Source organism: Hydra vulgaris, chromosome 02, assembly GCF_038396675.1.
Source record: "Hydra vulgaris chromosome 02, alternate assembly HydraT2T_AEP".
Lineage (NCBI taxonomy): Eukaryota > Metazoa > Cnidaria > Hydrozoa > Anthoathecata > Hydridae > Hydra > Hydra vulgaris.
Window position 1 is genome coordinate 13852371 of NC_088921.1, and position 22630 is coordinate 13875000.

The following is a 22630-nucleotide window of genomic DNA, read 5'->3' on the forward strand; positions in this document are numbered from 1 at the left end:
AAAGCGACAGAACTTTAGTAAATGTTTTAATATTTTTATCATGTTTTTGTTAACTTATGTTACATGAAAATTGCAAAAGTTGTTTCATTAAATTCTTGAAATATATATATATTTTTTAAAGTACAAAATCTGACTAACAACTAATCGAACATGTTAGCTCCATTTTCAAACTAAATTAATTAGGATAATGCAAATATTGTATTATCCTAATTAATTTGTAATAAATTCATGGTTAAAAAAAACATTTTTCAATGATATTTTTTTTATGTGACAACGTAACTTTTGAATGCATAAAAATGACATAAATTAATTAATTTTACTGAAGGTATATTTTTAAAAAATTTTCATGTGTCTACATCAATATTAATTTGCTAAAGTTGACAAAAAAGAGAATAAAATTTGACAATTTGATTTTTTTCATTATCCGTTGGGGTTGCTTATTGTTCATATATATTATAGATAGCAGTGATTGATCATATATATTACATACAGCCTCAGCAGCAATGCTATTTACTATCCTTAAGTGGTTTACGGGAGCAATTTACGGCTTTTGCAAAAATGTAATTTTATCGAAAACATTAACCACTCTTTTTTTTCTCTCTTTTCAAAAATTGATTAGAAAAATTATAATTTCCTGTGTTATAAGTCCATCATATAAAAAAGCAATGTTTGAGTTTCAGATTGACTTTTTTTTAAACAAAATATGATTGCTTATTTTATTTTTCTAAATATTTTTAATTTTTTTTGTAGTGCTTGAGATTATGTTTTAATTATTCAAATGGCTAACAACTAGTTTACTTTATAATTTAATTTGTTTTATACAGCAATAATTTTAATTTTGTTTATAAAAGCAGAAATTCAGAATTATAAAAATTTAATTATTACATAATTATAATATCAAGTTTTAATAGAATGAGTAAAAAAATAAGATTGGTTGTTGCAAACAAAAATTTATAAAAGAGCGTCAATTGAAATCAATTGTTTTTAATTAGATTGGACTAACTGATTAATTTCTTAAACAAAAAATCCTTTTCTTATAAAAACGTCATTTTTAAAAAATAAATTGATAATGTTCTGTCATAAATGATTTATCATTTACTTAGTCAATGCTACACCGTCTATCAGAATAATCTAACAACACATAAAAACAATATAATAATAAATACTAAAAAGTTATTAAATCAAAGCATTTGAAAAATTTTTTAATGTTACTTGAATAATTTGGAAAGTAGTGCGTGCGTGTATATTAGGGTGTCTCAAAAATTTTTTTTTCGAAAACCAAAATGTGGAAAAGTTCAATCATTATCGTTATGTATTAGTTGCATAAAGTGAAAATTTCAGCCGTTCAAATCAACTCTAAGGTAAAGAAGGTGGTTTAGTCGATTTCTATCTAATAGAATAATATACTGCAAATTTATAATTTTGTAATAACTTTTTTTATGTTAGGAGAATTTCGCAACTAAATTTTTTTATTTATGTAAATGTTTTATAAAATTATTAACATAATTATTTTTAGTTATTAACACATTTTTATTTATAATACATGACAAAAAATATTAAAAAATAAAAAATAGTATAATTAATAATTTTAATAAGACGTTAGAAAAAAAAAGATTTGTTTGGGCATATGAAAGTTTTAGATAATAAGTAAGTTAATTTCATTAAAGTTTATTTTTCAATTGTTGAGCGACTTTTTTTAAATAATTTGTAAAGTGTAGATAATTATAATAAAAAACAACAAATGTGTGTTATGTATTTTTTTTTTTTGCTTAGTATTATTTGCTGTTACAAAACAAACTACTGTACTGTAAGCTATACTTTATACTATAAATTTATAAATATATATAATTTTATAAACTGTATTAGCTATATTTTCAGACAATAGCTTCAGGAAAAATATGCCACAATACAATCTAGAGCCAGCTGAAGATTTGAGACAGGCTGCAAGAAAGTGTAGACAGTTTTATTTGTTAGGCTTTCCACTGCAAACCTTTGCTCCAAATCTTCCAACGACTGGAGAAATGCTCAGAAGGTTTTACTGGCTCAACATTAAAAAAGAAACTTGGTAACATCTAAAAAATTTCTGAATTTTATCTGTTTATTTTTACTCAACTATTTAGCATTTTCTTAGCACTACCAAGATGAACTGTAAAGTTGGATGCGCCCTTGCTCATGGAAAAAGTTATCTGAAATGCAGCAAGTTAGCTGAAGGAATGTGGTAAGAGAATTGGCCACAGACAATCAGAGGTGTTTGCATTTTGAGAGAACTAGTAAACTTGTGGGGCAAAGCTGGATTCAACAGCAATTTCATACTCACAGAGCAGCAAATCGGAAACAAAATTACCAACAAGATCAATGAGTACCAATCTCTAAAAAGACTCAAGACTTTGAGTCTACCAAAAGGAAGCTACTGCAAGAAAATAAACAACTTTCTAAATGAAAGCAACTTTTTATTCCCAATTCATAAGGCCAACATCTTTAACTTGATAAAGAGTGATCACTTGAGGAACAAAGAAGCTCAAAAAGATGACATTGAATTTCTAAAGCACTGTCTCAAAGGACGCATGGTCAAGATGGCGGGTATTGATAACACATTTCAAAAAAATGCTTGTTTGGCTGTGGAGATAATAAGAATAATAGAACAAAAATGTGCTCACAAGATGAAAAGCTCAGAAATCAAGAAAAAAAGAATAAAATGAAGGTAGAAGAATTAGAACAAAGAGAGTTTGAAGCTTCCTGGTACACAGACAGTGATAGCCTTCCAGACTCTGACAAGGCTGATTTGTAAATTTTTATTCATGCCTATCTTTTAAAAATTTCCTTAAAAACTAGAAAAATGTAAAAAAGTTCAAAACTTCAAAAGGGTGGTGCAAATTTAAATAGTCTTCCAAAATAAAAAATAAAAAAATTTCATTAAGAAAACAATATCTTGGGAACATTTTGAAACACTCTGTGCACTAAAACCTGATCATGTAAGTAAAAATGGGACGGCCGATATATATATATATATATATATATATATATATATATATATATATATATATATATATATATATATATATATATATATATACACACACACAAATATCTTGACATTTTTAACTGTTTATGAAAAATACATCAACTGAAGTATCAGAACATACATTGATTTAAAGGAATTTTATTAAGATGATTCATTCAATTACTGTTGGAGTTAAATACTTCATTTTCAAACTTAAATGAAATTAAATAACAATAAAATTAATTCTAATGCTTTACTAATACAAAATGAAAAGCTTACCAACAGATATAGCAAGCAAAAATCTATAAGTCACTGATAATTTAACCAAAACTTAAAAAAAAAAAACATACCAGGTGTTTTCTTTTCATTAAACTTTGGTGTTGTGATCTGTCCTGAATAAAAAAAATTAAAATAACTAAAAAAAAGTTTTTTTTTGAGACAGATTAATATAAAATGTTGCTGTATAAATTATAACATTCTATTACTAGAAGTTTAGCGACTAGCAAACAAGAATGGACACGCAATATGACAACATAGCTATGAAGAAAGGCTAATTAAACTCAACCTAACTAATTTAACTTAGCGCCGACAACGAAGCAATCTCATTCAAGAATTTATATTCAAGATACTTATACAGATTAATATAAAATGTTGCGGTATATTATTATTTTCTATTACTAAAAGTTCAGCAACAAGCAAACAAGATTGGTCACGCAATCAGAGAATGTAGGAAGAAAGGCTAATTAAACTTCACCAAATTAACCTAACTATGCTCCGAAAAAGTCGCAACCTCATTAAAGAATTTAAAATCTTAAAAGAAATCAACAAAATGAAATGATGTGAACCAACGATCACAAGAGAACCAAGAACTGGTTGTGGAGGACAACTTAGCAAGGAATTAGTCTGCAACTGCGCACTGTAAATCAATTCTTCACTAACAGAATTGTGAACTGTTAGAACTCGCTATCAAATGATAATGTGAACATTGAAACAATCAATGCATTCAAGAATCGGCTGGACAACCTCCAGCATAGTTGCCATAGTGACTTATCCGCAAAAGAGTTAATTCATGTGAGACAATAAGCTCACATTGCAAATATTATAACTAACTATTATTATATACTTAATTCATAAACCAAAAATCTTTAAAGTGGGTTAAGTAACTAATTATTGTTATGGTAAATTAGAATATAAAGCAGCACATCTCACAAACAACTAATCAATGCAGGTAGCAGAGATGAAAAGTGTCCAACAGGGCCACGGCTCCACATTTTTAAAGCTCTGGTTTCCTAAAGCTTTAGAAATGTTGAGTGAGCTTTGAACTATATTGACAAAAAAACCAAAAAAAAACACAGATTTTAAAGACTTGGAACCCATTATTTCTTAGCCTAGAACAGAGTAGTTAACAAGGCCAAGGTCAAGGCCACATGTTTCAAGGCCAAGACCAAGACTAAGGCCAAAAGTTGAAAGGCCAAGGACAAGAGTTTAAAGGTCAAGACCAAGAATAAGAGTTAAAAGGCCAAGGCATAAACAAACGTTTTTAAGACTTAAAATTTTGCCTTACTTTACAATTAATAACAAAACTGTAAGGAAAAATTGCTGTGACAATAAAACCACATGTTATAATAATAAACCAAAGTAATTCGCAGAATTCAATAAAGTCAATAAAAAAACATTCTTGTAAATATATATATGAAAGCCCAAAACAAAAATACATAAAAATAAAGAATGAAAACTTTGAATTCTTTAATTATATGTATTTTTTTTGGAGGCCAAGGCCAAAACTGTTTATACGACAACTTTGTTTACTTTTATTTTGACTCTGTTTATTAAATTCTATTTAAAACATTTACAGAAACAAAAATTCTCGAGGGTGTAATTATATACATAAATAGCTTATGACTTGACTGATAAGTTACATCAATTAACTTTAATAATATCATGACAAGAATTTTATAAACGCAACAATAAAGTTTTATAACGACCAGCTATTATCACATCACCCCAAGTACTAAAGTTCTTAAGAAACAAAGTCATTTAAATATGTTGGCTTTCTCCTTTCACTAGTTGATCATCTGATCGCTGGTAATTAATTATTGACAATTTCTCTGCGTCAACAACTGTTTCTTCGGTTCCTTCATCTTGTGCAGCATAAATGTCAAATCTTCTAAATCACTTTTATCACTGTCAACCTCTTCACTGATAACAATTTTTTTGAAAAATTTAAAGCAGGAGCTATTCTCATATCTTGCACATGTCTTGGTACACCATTAATTTCAATATTAGTGTTTGTGAGTATATCAGTTACAGTACCAATTTTCCAAACTGAAGAGCACTTTGCATCAGCGGGGCAAACTTTTTCTCCAATTCTATAAGTTTCCATAACTCATTGTAATCTTTCCTGAGTTTCAGTGTTTTTCTTCGTTTGAATTGGTAGACACCAGATGTACTTATTTTTTTGAGAAGCAGGTGCCGATTCCTTGTGTGCTCCCATTGTTGGTGTTGCACTGTACCAAAATACCACTAGTAACGGACATACTTGTGCCCTCGCAACTGTTTGTTTTACTGTGTAGTGGTTACGCTCCACAATCCCATTTCCTGATGGTCTATATGCACATCTATACTTCTTTTTAACACACCATTTTCCACATACTTTGAAAATTCACTGAATTTAAACACTGATCCATTATCCATCAACAGTCCTTCCAATTGACTTACTATACTTTTGGTATCTTCACGAGGCAACTTTCTCTAATCTGCAAACCGACTTGGTTCACAGTCAATCATTGTTAAATATGGCAACCCTTTATAGTGAGTCACATCACAAGCAATTCAATACCATGTGTCTGGTACATCTAGCACTCTATTTTCCCATTTTATTGGTGCTGGATCAATTGAATTACATTTTATTCCAACACTAACAATTTGTTTCTTCAAAAAACAGATTCGGGCAATACATCCAGGCTTGCCAAAATTGTAGCAGTTAAAATCAGTAGTAGATGGTTTCTTAACATTTTTATAGAACCCAGAGATTGTTGTTGAAACATACTCTTCTTTTGTTTTTTCCGTCATGAGTACTCTTGCATGGTTTAACTGGATTGCCTAGTGAAGTTTCATGCTTTGAAACTTCAATAGGCAATCCAGTTATAAATGCTCGTAGCAATAATTTTTCGCTTTCAATATTGGCCAAACCCCTTAAGTTGACGCAAACTGGCTAAATACTCATCAACAGATTCACTGTCATTCCATCTCCAATCTCTAAACTGCTTGTAAGCTTGAAAATCATCGACTACAAATGCATCTAGTAGAGCTTTTTCAATGTCCGCAGTGGAGGTTTTTTGGCTCTCCCCAAGTTGCTTATAATGCGAACGCACTGCCTTCAAGAAACAACAGAATAATCAATGAAAGATTGCCCATCTTTTGCAGCTCTCCCACTAGTTTGATCTTTTTCAGCCACACTACAACATCCCCTGATCCATCAAAATTTCCAATCATTTTTGCCATGGATCTATACTGTCAAAATAGCTTGTTAATACGACAACTTTGTTTACTTTTATTTTGACTCTGTTTATTAAATTTTATTTACAACTTTTATACAAAAACAAAAAATCTCGAGGACATAATTATATACAAAAATAGCTTATGACTTGATTAATAAATTACATAAATTAACTTTAATAATATTATAACAAGAATTTTATAAATGTAACAATTAGGGATGCACTGACCTAGCCATCGGTCATGGTAACCATTGGCCGATGCCGAATGTTTAAAAAAATCAGATTTTTAATTTTGTGTTTCTATATTGTATAAAAAAATATAACAACTATATTTTTTTATACAATATAGAAACACAAAATTAAAGACTCATTTTTCAAAACAATCAACATCTGCTGATGGTTACCAAGGCCGATGCCGATTGTTTTGAAAAATGAAACTTTTTAATTTTTTGTTTCTATTTTGTATGAAAAAAAATATTTTATTTTTTTATACAATATAGAAACACAAAACTAAAAAAACTGATTTTTTTAAACAATCGGCATCGGCCAATGGTTACTATGACCGACGTTGAGGCCGATGCATCAGTGCACCCCTAGTAACAATAAAGTTTTATAAGGAGTAGCTATTATCACAAAAACAATCAAGACCAAGGCCAAAATTTTCAAGGCCAAGGCCAATAGTTTTAAGACCAATAAAAAGGCCAAGGCCTTAATTTAGCCTTAAGGTAAGGCTGAGGCCAAGGCCAAGGATTAAATACTCTGGCCTAGAATATGGAAGTCCCTATGTAAAAGTGAAAGAAAAAAAATTTAAATACTTATTTAAAGGTTGCTGATCAGCACTAATCGACTAAAATGTAAAACATTGAAAAGTAGACAATCGAATTATTTTCCGGATGTTCAAATTGAATTTTTGTAATTTTCAACTTATTTATGTTACTTAACTTAATGAATTTTATAACACAAGTGCAACATATTATGAGGCTAAAATTGTTATTAAGTCTAATAATCTACAAAAAACATTGATTTTAAAAGAATAAGAGAGAAAAAATTAAAAAAAATAATTAAAATAAAAAATATAGAACTATAAATGAAAAAAAAAACTACTTACATCAAAAATTTCTTCATATTGTTTAACAGTCTAAAATCAAAACATTTCTGATTCACTTTAGGTTTTTAAACAGATTTAAAAAAGAAATTTTAAGCAACTTTTTAAATATGTTTTCAATAACTTATACTTAAATCTTTTTTATTACATTATTATTCATATATAAAAACTACCAGATTCAACATAAGCTTGTCAGTCAAATGCATAACACTATTTTTACATTATTCCTATTTTGGGATAGTTTTCAGTGAAGTTTTGTGTATGTGTAGTAAACCATAAGTCAAATATTTTTGTAAAAAAACAACTTAGTAGTTATACTACAAAGTTGTTTTTTTCTATACTGCAAAAATCTTTGAAGTATAAAAAAAAAAAATTTCGTGCATTTTCAAATTAAAATATGAGATTCATTTTTATTTTGGTGTATTATTTATATACAAATTAACAACAAATGAATATTTTGAGCATATCTAAATGAATAGTTAAAACAACATCAAGCACAGGTTGAGCTGCTGCAAAACCTGCACTTGATATTTTATTTCAGAGTGCCACCTTTAACAACACTAACAAGCAATCTGTTAATAGCATGCTAAAAGCCACAATTCACTCTGCACTAAACAATTTATTAACAGTAAAACTAGTCTCTCATAAAAAATTGCTGATCTTGAAAATATTTTGCCATCTACTGTCACACCAAATTGGTGAAAATTATTCAAAGTTAATTACTCAGAGTATATTAAACACAGGCTTGGACAGGAATGCAGTACCATCCAATGCTAGTGCTGACCAGGCAAATGACTTTTTTTATTGACAACTTGACCCCAAGTGTTTAAATGTTTTAATAAATTAAACATTTCAGAAATGCACTGAAAAAAGATACGCTAAGCTTAACTTACTAGGAAAACTAACTAGGAAAAAAAATTTAAAACACTACAAAAAAAAAAAAAAAAACAATTCCTTACCAATAAGAAAATTTCTTTTGAAACATTTATTAAAGTTACGCAAAATGCTTTTACAAATTATTTCTAACGATTGTTTAATAAATGAACAAATTTTATTTAAATTATTCTTAAGTCAAATTAAATTATTAAAAAGAGTTGCAAAAAAAAGTCTTTTTAAAATAGTAACTACAATCATTACATTAGTCAAGTTTAAAGAAAAAAGCTTTTCTTTGTAAAAAAGAAACAAAAAAAAAAGCAAGTCAATTAAATAATTGCATTGCACCAGGAATATTTTAATTAAATTCTTAATTTAAAATAACTTAAAAAAAAAAATCTTGTAAAAGATTTTTAAAAAGACCTTGAAAAATAATTTCAAGTGTTTAAATCTATTAAAAAAATTTTAGTATAACCAATTCAAACAAAATGCATTTATTTTAAACGATCACTATAACTAGTTTTTAATTCAATTAAGTCTTTGCATAAAATAAAAACTTTAGAAAAGATCAACAATTAAAAGTTATTTGTAGACGTAACAATTCTTTTATTGCATTTAAATTGTTAAAAAATAAAAACAGCCGTGGTCAAATTTAAAAAAATTATGAGTGTGGTCAGTTACAGCATGTGATAACACACCATTCCTGTCCAAGCTTGAAACAATATCATTAATTCATCAACTGATTGCTCAAGACACTAGTGATTTGAACATCTGAATGTAGATATCTCACCTAAATGTCAACTCTAATACCATTTTCATCATCGATCTCTTTGTCTATTTCAAACAACACAAAGCAAATCTTAAAGGTCAACCACTTCCTTTAACACCAATGACAACACAACCAATAAAACTCAGTAATCACCTATCTTTGAACACATGATAACAAAATTAACAAACTGAATTCGAAAACTCAATTATGATTCTGCTAATGTATTAATTTTCAGTGAGACTTAGTTAGATCCTACTTTTCTGCTAATAACAATGCAAAAGATGATGTTGCAATCTATTTTAAAACTAACCCAACAGTCTATCAAGTTAAATACTTACAGCTATCTACTGAAGTAAGTGAGAAAGTCTGATGTAGTCTTAATGTTGGCAAAAATTGCATTCTCAATGGTTGTTTTTACAGGCCTCCATCAACAGATAAAACTACCACTAATAAAATAAAGCGATCAATCAAAAAAGCATTTTCACATATAGATCAATAAAAATAAAAGTAGGTCAATCTTTAAGGCAAATTTACTCATTTTATAGTTAGGGAGTTCAATTATCACATGACTTGGGCAAACTCCGGTGCAGTATGTAGAACTTCTGCTAAAGAAAACTTGTTTATGAATCATCTTTTGTGAAAAAATTTTCTTGATCTAGTTTTTAGTGATGACCTGAATAGCCACAACCAATATTTCAATACAATCCCCACTTAGTCACATTTTGAAAGGTAAACTTCACTCGACAATAACATGGGATTTAATACTTGCTGACAAGGTTGATAAGATCAAAATGCCGGAAAGAACAGGTTGCAGCCGAGCAGATTTAAATGGCTATTTCAGACAAAATTGGAAAATGCTTTTTGTCAATAAAAACTTGTAATTATGGATAAATTTGTGCCTGTTCACCATTTAACCACTCCGAGAAATAAATACCAACATAAAATCTTTTAATCATAAATTTAATAAAGCAACAAAAGAAAGATTTTCAGCATTTGTCTTTGAAAAAAAATATCAAAATATATCCAAATTTGAACATTTTATATTGGTGCAATATAGATAACAACATTTAAACAACACTGAGATAAATATTGTACCAATAATGCATCAATGTTGCTTGCTACTAGGGAACATAATCATAACTCTTCCTCTTATTTCTTATAGTCTGAACACTGCTTAATAATAAAATTGCAGCATAACAATAACTAGCATTGTTAAATACGCTAACACTTTGTAAAAGCTAAAAAGTAAAATATAAAATATAGCAAAAATATTTACTAAAAATTATCTATTTTTGTACTATAAAGCAGAAAATAAACTTTTTAATTTAAATTTAATAGCTCAGTAAACTAAAGATTGACAGAACTGTTAAGAAATGAATCTTGTGCAGACCTGCCAAAAATTTAATTTACTGAACTATCAAATTTAAATTTAAAACTTATTTTCCGCTTTTTAGTACAAAAGGATTATATTTCTTGTCTTTATTTAATTTAAAAAAATAATTATATTTTATTAATTAAAGTATAATAAACTAGTATTCAATGCTATATTTTATTTAACTAGATTATAATAAATTAGTATTTAATGCAATATTTTATTTCATTAAAAAATTGTTAAAATAATCATTAAATCAATGTGGCACTTGATCTCAATAGGAATTCATCTCAACCATATTGTAAGTTTAACAATGAACTGAATTATATTTAAACCACCTTACATAATAAAGACTGATTTACAAGGTACAAAAATGCAAATTATATATGCAGTTTTTATTTTACAGAAAACATGAACAAGTTAATAATTACCTTGTGAGAAAATAATTTTTTGCTTTTCTTTTTACTTGAATTTTTCTTTTTACTTGAATCTGCCATTTTTCTTACAAGTATAAATGCAATAAAGTCAAAAAAAAAGTAGAAAAAAATATTTAGAGAAAAATTAAAAACCTTAGCTAATAAATCATGATTTTTTTTTCTACCTTAAAACTACAATTAACTTTTTGTTTTCATAAAAAAAAGATTTTTATAAAAAATTATAAATTAAATTCTATTTATGCTCATATAATCTAAGCTAAACTTTATTTCAAGATTTTAAACCATCGAAAACTTATATTATAAATATATTCATAAATATATGATAAATTACCTATTTTTTAAAAAGACAAACTTATTATATAAAAACCAATCTTGAAAATCAAGTAAACTCTCATGTTTAAAAAGAGAAGCCTAAATACTGAACACCTTCCTAATATATCATAAATTTAATTAAATATCTTCCTAATAAATCATATAATATATATCATATTTAACAAATTGAAATTTTTATACATATACCTATTAGGTATGTTTATGTGTTTATACACATACCTATTAGAAATGTGTTTTAACATATATTGTAAAAAACATCTTAAAAGTAATGACAGAAGATTTAATAGGCAAGCTATTAAGTAGGCAACTATTGTCTTGCAAAGACTATTTTTGCATTTATATATGGGAGTAATACAATACACTCAAGTAGCAATCTTAGTAGTAATTATTTAAATTATTGAAAAGATCGGTGACAACATAACAATGATAACTATAACAATATTGCTATCTTGTCTATACTCAGTTTAAACTCAATATTAATTTTATTACTGAAAATATTCCATATTATATTATTTTAATATTGGCAGACGATATTGAATTATATAAGATAGTGTTATCTTAGGAGTTTCTATCAATAATACATACTTGTATAAATAAATACTTAATAATAAATACTTGTATAACTTTTCTTAATAAACGTTGCAAAATATAGAATTTATGCTACAAGTGAGTAGAGATCATTTTTCCATTCAACTAACACATTCAAAGAGTCATTGTCAATCAAACTATTGCCAAACCATGTGACATTGATATTGGATATAAACAATATTCAACATCAACTAAAGAGTAAAAAAAGACCAAAATATAACTTAATTAGTTATATTGTGGTCTTTCTCTAGACTTTAAAACCAGTGTCAAATAAAAGTACAAAACTTAAATATAAGAATTTATTTAGACATTTGTTTAGTGTACCACTAAATGGTCATATAAATATATTTTGTATGTAAAATTTAAAAGAATATAAATATACTATATTTACCTACAATATACTATATTGTATAGGTATATACCTATATTAGATAGGTAAATATAGTATATTTATATAATATATAATATAGGCTATAAAATGAAAGCCTATATTATATATTGTAAGAAGTTGTTGTTTTTATAAAAAGAATTTTTTTCCATACCAATGTAATATATATTAAAGGTATGAAAAAGAATTCTTTACTTAAAAACAGCAACTTCTTAGTTAGACTAAACTAAGTATTGTCAAATTAAGAAGTTTTTGCTTTTCTTTCAAAGTTTTCTTCCATACCTAAGAGGTATGGAAAAGAACTTTCCCACCAGAAACAAGAGCTCTATAGTTAGACATAAATTGTTATAAGTGAAGGTAATATTTAAATATTATTTTAAAAGTTGTTTAAATTTGCATAATAAATATCTTTTTATTACTTATTTTGAGAGTTCAATGAAAATTCGAATAAATTGCATAATATAATTTAGTATTATTTAGTAATTTTTATACGAAAATCCAAAATTCAATTATTTGAAAATGATTATGAATATTAGCCAGCCGCGGCTGTTATTTACAAAGCACAATAATTCCCGCGCGTTTAATTTTTTTGCGCAAGTCTATTTCGGTAACAGTAATCTTCAAAGAAACAATGGTTCGCCAAAATAAATGTTCGAGTTACCGAGTGATAGTCATGATAATATGAGCCACAGTTTGCCAATTTTAGCCCTAATCATTAACCAGAGTATTTAAAAAATGTCCACTAGAGACTCTCAGGGTTCATTTGACCGTCCGAGATAAAAAATTAAGTTTAAAATTAGACAACATTTTTGCAACATTTTTAATCTCTCATCAACATTTTTAATCTCTGCAACATTTTTAATCTAGCAAATACGCCGGTTGAATAAAATGATGGGTAAATACCTATGTTTCGTTTAATTATATACATGTGATTTTACATAGATTTTACATGTTCTTATTAAAATAAACACATTTTGGGGGTCTTTCGCTCAAAACGTTTTCTTCATATTACGGCTCAAACATACCTACAGGATAAAAAAATTTTGTACACCATTTTGCACTGCCAGTTTCCATCAAAATGTTACAAAGGGCATCACAATTTTTAAAACAGCATTAGGCCATAGAGTATTCAAAGTGCTGTGATTAGAAAAAAGAACCGAATTTTCTTTGGCTGATTTACGTGACTTCAAAGTGAAGCACGTTGAGGAACTATTTTTTCTGATAAAAAATTTTATTTAATACATTATCCTTTGATAATTTTTTTTGCCTGTTATTGTATTTTTTATTAACAATGTCATAAGGATACAAAAATAAGGGAAAGTGAAAACTTGGATAGCCTACTCTGATCTTTGTCTTTATATGTTAAAGATTTGTTTGTAGATAATAAAAATTTGAGTCAAAAAAAGCATCATGAAGAGTTTGATTTTTTCATTCTGATTATAAATTACTCTTAGAGTACAAAAAAAAAATTTTCTTGACTAATCTTCTTACAATAAAACAGGTTTTAAATTGTTAAGAACAAGGCACACTTTACAAATAAAGTAGCTCAAATTTTACAAAAAAAGTTATTATTTTTTCTTTTTCAGTATTTGATCTAAAGATGCTTGCTGTTGTAGGCAAAGACGCTGTCAAATAACAGTTTTCCATAGCTAGGGTTGTCAAAACTTGTCCAGTGAGAGCTGAAGACTGAATGAAGTGCATCATAGGATTGCTCACTATAAATACCACGCTCTTTTTTTTTAAATTATTTTATTGTATATTTGATCAATTTTTGATGTGGTGGAAAACAACCTAATTTTTCGTGTTACTTTGATCAGCAGTGTCATGTAGCATTCTTAAATTTGGTGACAAGTTACTTTCAAAGCAAGAAGGAGCAACACTTCAAATGTGTTTAAAAGCCTTGTTGTTTAGTCTCAAGAGATTAAACAATTAAATTTAAGAGATTTGTATTATTGAGAAGCTTTTTACAGTCATTTCCAGCAAATTCTCCACTGTTGTAAGGACATTTACAAGCTCCTTTCCAGATTCTCTGAGGAACCTTGTAAAAATGATGCACCACCTTAAAAAAGAAGTGGAGTTTTATTGGAGAAATAAGTTTTAAGACAGTTTTGGAAGCATCTTCTGCTTGGATGAGAGATTCATAAATGACAGTCAGGTACTTCTTTTATTTGCTTCCTCTTGAATGTGAATTGTAGAGCTGAAATTAAGGTCTGACAGATTCGATTGTTCTTTTGACTGCAAATTGTCGGAGGAGATGTCACAGCAGCAGAAGTGCGAACTGAAATGACACTGGATTCACATAGGATGTTAGCAACTTTCATGTAACATGCAATGAAAAATGGTGTGCTGACAAACCGCAAAAGAGAAAAGATTGAAATACTTTTAGCTTTCTGGAAGATTTTCAGCATACCAAATTGTTGTTTAACATCAGAATCCAGAGATAACGAATCAGTGAGGGTTGTTGGCTTTTGACCTTCAGTCTGCGGGTGTAATGTCCTTGGGTCAATGGTGTTAATGTGTAATCTTCTGGTGCCAATAACAGTCGTAGCGCAATAGTTAAAGCTCTAATTTTAGATGCAAGAGATCCAGGGTTTTGAATTCTAAGAATATTTTTCGCAAACGGTAGGAAGGCGTGAACTTTCTAGTTAAATACGCTTCCTCGGTGCTCTGTGACGTGACCGTTAGGTCTTCTTAGGGGCACCTAAAACAAAAAACAAAAAAAAGTTGGTGTTCAAACTGAACTTCAAGGAGTTTCTATCACCATCAATTCCAATTTTAGTGATACAGCTTGATTTAAAAATTCCTCTTTCTTCAGAAACCAAATAAACTGAAGCAATGCACAACCTTGGTTGTGAAATTGTCTACTTTTAAAGTACCATAAATAGTTGATGTGGTGAAGATGAATTCAAGTTCTCTCCAACACTGGCAAAATTATCCCTAAATAAGAAGCAAACATTTTGGACGAAAGATCCCCACAGGGTTCTATTTTAACAAGAACAGTTGAAATCTATGAAAAATCACGTTATATATCATTAAATGAAACATTGATAGGTATTTGCCCATCATTTTATTCAACAACTATATTTTTTATGTTGAAAATGGAGCAAAAAATGTCTAACTTTAAACTCAATTTTTTCTTTCGGATGGTGTAACCAGATTTTAATTTATGTTATCATTTTTCTGTTCTCAATTGGAGGGTTAGGACCAAAGTTAGCAAACTCTGTGGGAGTTTAATTAAATCTTGTTATCTCTAACTGACTTTTAAAACATTAGTAGAGTTACAGAAAAATCTAAAAAAATTATATTGCTTGCATCCATACAAAGACAAAATATTTTATTTTTAAAACTCTTTCAAATAAAACGGTAAAATCAGCATTGCTAAATATATTTGGTGATGATATTTACCACATTATAAATCTCTGTTTGATCTCGGAATTGAGGTTTGTTCCAGTGAATAAAAAAAACTCCTTACCAGGACATTATAGCAGAAACTGAAGATGTTGCCTTGAAATTAAACTATAATAATAAGGCACCAGATTTCATAAAATTCGCCAAGATGTACTTCGTGTGCTTAAATAAGACAAAACCGCTAAGAGTAACTAACATCCGTTCAAAAATAAGTAATCAGAGAAATAACAGTCAATAAAAATTTGAAAACATTTACTGATGTACAAGTTTATTAAAGAAATAATATGAGATCTGCTGGTGTACAAGCAGGGCCGTCCCTAGGGTTGATGGCGCCCGTGCCAAACGTAGTTGCGGCGCCCCCTTTCTCCAGTAGTACTTGTGTATGCAAACTTTTTGTGCTGCCACCAATATTTTAATACTTACGCCACCTACTAATCTACCATAATGATAAGTATATATAAATTCAATTCAAGAATTGTAATAAGTTAAGGAAATCAGATAATTCCAACAATGTAGTTTTAAATGAAACTTAAATTACTGATAAATAGGTAAATCTATAACGATATTTTTTGATATTTTCCAAACAAAAATCTGAAAAAAAAACTGTTTAATACTTTTTCCAAGGTTTAGTTTTTTGCCTCCTCGGTTTCAATGGAGAGTATTGCAAGCGACGTCAATCGTTTCTGCGTCATTGATGTACATAGGTTTTACACCACTAGATTTTAGGTTTACACAGGTTTCAATTAACTTCAACTTGCTGAAACTACGTCTACTGCTGGCCACTGCCACTAGAATTGTCAGCAATGTGCGTAGTGCTATCTTCATATTAGTAAAAAGGTCTTTTCTGTCTTTTTTTTTTAAATTATATTGAGTATTTCTAATGGCGAAAGTGTTTTGCCGGCCGCCTTGTGCTCCTGCTTACACCGTTTGTCAAAAACAGAAGCTATCAAACTGGCGTGTAGAATTTTCATTGAAAAGTTCTTCCCCATTTATATCTGAAATATTTTTTACAGTCAGGTGTTCTTGTAGCATCTTACAATTCTTTTTAAGTTTGTCCCTTGGTATTAGCTTTTTCAGGTCAAATAGGAATCCACATATTGACTCGTATTTAGGGAGCTTGTCCTTTCTGTTTTTTAAAGATTATTCAATAGTGTCAATAAGGGGCAAGAAAACATAATTTTAAAAAGATTCTTCTGTGCTAGGAAAATGACCATTGCTTGATTGATGCAGAAAAAATTGTATAGATTCTTTGAATAACTCTAAACAGCAATATAGACTTTACCAATGATTTAGCTCCGTTTGATATATCTTCATTTAAGCTCTGGCAACCATAGGGTCTAAATGAAGCTTGTGGGTATTTTGCTGAAATTCGAGCTTGAACACATTTTTGAATTGCAACATATTAGACCCGTTTTCATAGCCTTGACTTCTACAGTTGCTTATGTTTACCCTACAAGACTTGATTTCTTCAACTATAAGGTTAGAAAAAGCTTCAACAGTCGTCTCTTCACACACTGCATATCCAATAACGTTTTCTTGGGCAATGGCTATTGCTTTATTTTCTTCATGAGCATAGCGGATGGCTAGAGAAGTTTGGCCTTTGTGACTAAGGTCTGGAGTGGAATCCATATTCACTAAAAAAATTTTCACTTTTAAACAAGGTTAAGTTTCCAAACTTAACCTTGTTCAAATAACTTCTTTTACATGCAAAGCTAAAAGGTAATGAACTTGTTTTGAATAGTGACGCTTAAATAAATAAATAAGTAAATGCTTTATCATATTTGGATCAAAATTGACCAAGCAATTGGATAAGACCAAGAATGCTCCCATTATTTTTAGTATACAGCTTTAATGAGCTTCTCCGGAATGCAATATTATGTACGCCAAATATATAATCATTGATACTATTTTCTTTTAAATGTTTTTTTATCTTTCTTTTTATTGTTAATTTGTTGGATAACACCTTGATCAACAGCTTGCTCCTTTTTAATCCTAATTGTTGCCTCGATGCATTTCTCAGAACAACTGAAATAAGATGAAGATGTCTCATGCATTTTGGCTTGCATTGTGAACTTTTTCCAATCGTTAAAACCTTCTTTTTTCCTAAAATATTATTTTGGAGTTGGGTTAAACAGATGACAAGGAAGACAGTAAGTTGAATCAGTTTCTGGAGAGTGTGAAAATTATTTTCTTTTTACTTTTTTATCATTTCTTGCTAGCCTGTATCAAAATTCATTTGAGAAGTAGAGATTTTTTATGTTCATTATTGCGCTTCAGGATAGATATTGGATTGAGACAGAGTGGAGGTCTCATTAAATGTTTTTAAGAAATTTTCATCACATAAAGTTTTGATGGAGAAAAAAAAGAGTTTGTTTGCTTTAGCACTTTACTTAACATAGCTTCATGGGCTGCTTCACAGTCCTTATCTAGTTTTTATATTAACACCTGACAGTTTTTCCACATCTTAAATAAAACAATATTCAATTTCAAATAAATAGTGTAAAATTTTATTTTTGTTTCTAGAAACATAAATTCTCCATAATGTAAAGTTTTTAATTCATCGTGAAGGTCACGACTGATTACAGTTAGCAACCAACTTTATTAGCTTTATTACAACAGTTTTATTAACTAACTTTTTTTAATATATTTAAAGAGTTTTTAAAAAAGTTTTTTAAACATTTTTGAAATGGAATAAAAAGTAAAACAAAAAATTTTTTATGGGAACTAAGAACTTTGTGTTCGTACACAACCTAAATTATTGACTATGGTAAAGACATTTATCGATTATGGTAAAGACATTTGATAAAGTTATGATGACTGTTATAGAAAAAAAAATTTTCGCGGCGCTCGAGGCAGCTTGCCCCGGTTCCCGATCTTCTTAAAGTAAGCTACATAAATTATTTTCAATACGCTCAAAAATGATTAAGATTTATCCGAAAAAACTAAACTTAAATTTAAAAAATAAATAAGCTTATCTATCTAGCTCTCCTAAATTACATTTTTTATCTGGCAAGGCGTCTACGTCAATCAGAAAATTCAGAACCGTTTGGTCTTGCTTTGATTGTTATATCAGATGAATTTTTTCAACACCATGGATCAAATGCATTAAATAATAATATTAATAGAAAATTTTTTTTACAATACATTGAAGAGAGTCACGTGTTTAATCAATCGAACAAGTAAACAAGTTACCTAATATTCTTAATTAAGAAAGTATGAAACTTGAATATTTAATGGTGCTTGAAGAAAAAAATAAATCACGAGTTTATCATTAATATTATCAATAACAAATATGGCCAGTACAAGTTTAAGATTTACTTGATGGAAAGAATTGCCAATATTCAAATTCAACTAAATTGAACTTGAATATTGGTAATTGAATATTGGCATGCTTTTGAAGCTATCTTTACTAATTTCATTCATAGAGCCTATAAGGTTTGCAATGTAAGCAATGTTTACAACAAGAAATTGATACTAGTGTTAGCTGAAAATGGTTGCAATAAATTTAAACTAAAACAAACAGTTAAAAAACTTATAAAAAGTTATATAAATCTTTATCTGACACAAAAAAAACCTACCTCCTTTAATAATCTTAGAATATTTTTAATAACGTGGATCCCTCTACAAGTCTGAAACTTAAAAATGTGTATTGGAATTTTGGTTACAGAGCTGTTTTTAAATATAATTCTAATTTAGAAACAAAAAAATCCTCATTTCCATGCTTCAGCAATCTAATTTAGTTTATAAACTAATTTGCAGTTGCAGTAAAACATATTTAGGTGAAACTCGTTTGAAATGTAGATTTTTACAACACAGATTTTTACGAAGTTGGTTCATGATAGAAAATGGAGTTTTTTTGGTCTATCAAAACATAAAATTTTTTGTTACGAAAGTATTTTCTAGACTGATGATGATAGACTGATGCTAAAATTTTAGCTTTGAGCTCATATAAATTTGAAAGAAAAATTAGGGAAGCCTTAGACAATACCAATAAACTGGCCCTCACGACGCAATGCACGCATCTACCGTAAGTAGGTATCTGGCATTTTACAGCACCAACTTTGTAGTGAAAATCTATGACCTTTTTTTCACAGCGTGTTTGACGTGTTGTAACGATGTGTTTTGTTATCTTCTTTTTTATAATTTCATATCAAAATAGAGTCTATTTTAAAAGAAGAATGTTTTAAGTTTATTTTATGGTTTTATTTTGCAGTTACTTACGTTTCCGGTAACTTAATTAATATTAAAAATTTCATTATTTATGAGCATTGATTAGAAGACTTGTTGATTTATTTTTCTAAAGTGTTCATTTAGTTTTTTACAGGTATTTTCTATCTAATTGCCAATTTTCATCAAAAAATATTTACACTCTCTGAAGATACCCAAAACAATGTTTTCACACCTTAACAAAAAACAGTAAATTAACAATGAAGTTTTATTACAAAACTACACCCAGCAAACATGTCAGCGTTGAATCAACGTTGAAAACCGGTCGCAAAAGATGTTGCGGAAACGTTGACAAAGCAATCGATTTTGCAAAGATATGTAGCGTTGTTTAATAGACGTTGATTAAACGTTAAAGCGTAACGTTGAAAAAACGTTACTAAATGACGTTACAAAAATGTCGCAACTAAACGTTGAAATAGCGTTACATAAAAAGCGTTGAATAAACGTCGCAACTTAACGTTGAAAAAAGGTTACCTAAAAAGCGTTGCATAAACGCTGTTAAATCAGTCTATTTTGCAAGGATTTGTAACGTTGTTAGTAAAACGTCAATTTAACGTGACTCAAAGACGCCGAGTAAAGGTTGAAATATAACGTTGAATCAACGCTTAAATGTGCTGTAGAAAATATCGCAAAATATTATTTAACGTATTAAAATGTGGCTATAATATATATTGATTTGACAAATAAAACTAAATTGCAAGTTGAACTCCGCTCTTGCAATATTTCCAAAATCGTTTTTTAATACAAACAGTAAAATACAATGATAAATATAAAAAAGCTTAAAATATACAATTAATAGATATATATATATATATATATATATATATATATATATATATATATATATATATATATATATATATATATATATATAAATATAAATATTTTCTTTAAGATTAATGTGTGTGAGTGTTTGTATATATATTTATGCAAAATATAAAAATAAAATTTACAGGATATCGTATCGATAGGCCAGGATATCATTGAGATACAAAATCTAAATCAAAAAATAAAACTTGTACCATTAGTAGTGTGAAAGCAAATGTAAAATTTTTTTTATTGAATTATTATTAAATTTAAAAAGTAAATATAAATATATACATATAACCTATTTATTTACATAATTTATATTTATAAATAACCTATTTATTTATATAATTTATATATATATATATATAAATATATAAATTATATATAAATATATAAATTATATATATATATATATATATATATATATATATATATATATATATATATATATATATAATTTATATATAAATTATATATATATATATATATATATATATATATATATATATATATATATATATATATATATATATATATATATATATATATATATATATACATAGGTTATTTGAAATGGCGCTTATTAGAATTTTCTGCTTATTCGAAGCAATTTTCATTTCCTTTTTATTTTCTATTTACTGTGAATTTTCTTTAACATACTCATGCAAAAGCCGTTATGCAGAAATTCAGTTATTCGGACCTGCAGTTATTAGAAATTTTGGTTATTCAAAACAACTTTTTGCTCCCCTTGACAATAAAAAAACACATTTAAGGAACAAAAATAAATAAAAAATCGACTATTTTTTTAATAAATTGTAAAACATTTATTGTTTAAGAAGGATAAAACTTAAGAAACACCTCATTCCAGGGGTCTTTATTTTTTTTTACTTTCTACTTTTATTAAAATTGAAAGTAACTTAAAGTAGGTCACTTTAAAGATCATTTTCAGTTATTCGAATTTTGGGTTATTTGAAGTAAATTCTTATACCCCATGGAGGTTTGATTAGCCAGGAGTTTACTGAATATAATGAAATTTGCTAACTAACATTTTTTCTGTCTAAAATAAATGTGACCAAAGTAAGAAACATCTACATTTTTATTATGAAATATGTTTTGTCAATAACTATTCACTAAAATGGATTAATATCAAAAATATTTTGTTAAAGTTATTAACAATAAGCATTCTAAACTTAATTTTTTGAAATTTATTTTTAGAAAGAGTAAAACTAATAATAATAGTTTATCATCAAATTTATTCATCGGACATCAGATCTCGGATCACTTGAGATCGAAAAAAGGGCCTAACCTACAAGCAATGTGATGAAAAATATTAAATATCAGTAAGTGGTGTTAGGAAGATGTGTATAAAATATGAAACAACTGGTTCTGCTGAAAATCAGAAAAGACTTGGTCGCCCCATTAAGACTTCAACAAGAACCAATATCCTAATTGCACTGATAGAAAAAAAAATTCAACAATAACCTCAAAACAGATTGTTGAAAATCCTTATTTAAATGTTTCCTGTCGAACTGCACATAAAAGACTTAATTTAAGTGGTTTAATAATTTAGGTGGTTTAAATAAACCTTCTTCAGAAAAGTAAACCCCTTAATAGTCGTATAAACAAAAAAAAATATATTAACATATGCATATTAACAAGAGTGAGGCATTTTGTAACTTAGTGTTATGGTCTGATAAGAATAAATGTCAAATATTTGGCTTTAAAAAATGACAAAGAGTTTGGCGCAGACCTTGTGATGCACTCTTAGATAGAAATCTTACAAAAACAGTCAAGCATGAAGGTGGCTCGCCTATGGCTT

General features: G+C 28.1%; 1 protein-coding gene and 1 long non-coding RNA gene across 4 annotated transcripts in view; both read right to left on the minus strand.

Annotated features, from left to right (window-relative positions):
* The window catches only part of LOC136076751 (uncharacterized), a 35299-nt gene extending 24118 nt beyond the window's left edge, over positions 1-11181 (minus strand). For 2 of the 3 annotated variants that reach the window (XM_065790175.1, XM_065790174.1), the window contains exons 1-3: positions 11052-11181; positions 7610-7639; positions 3352-3393 (exon numbers count right to left, since the gene is read on the minus strand). In XM_065790175.1, coding sequence (XP_065646247.1) covers positions 3352-3393; positions 7610-7639; positions 11052-11117 — 138 coding nt within the window. In that variant the 5' untranslated portion in view covers positions 11118-11181. The remainder of the gene's footprint in view (positions 1-3351; positions 3394-7609; positions 7640-11051) is intronic. The other variant, XM_065790176.1, reaches the window with a different exon arrangement.
* Positions 11182-20889: 9708 nt separating this feature from the next.
* Positions 20890-22630, minus strand: part of LOC136076396 (uncharacterized) — a 7267-nt gene continuing 5526 nt past the window's right edge. The window contains exon 5 of the long non-coding RNA XR_010636233.1: positions 20890-20998. This is a non-coding gene — a long non-coding RNA (uncharacterized LOC136076396). The remainder of the gene's footprint in view (positions 20999-22630) is intronic.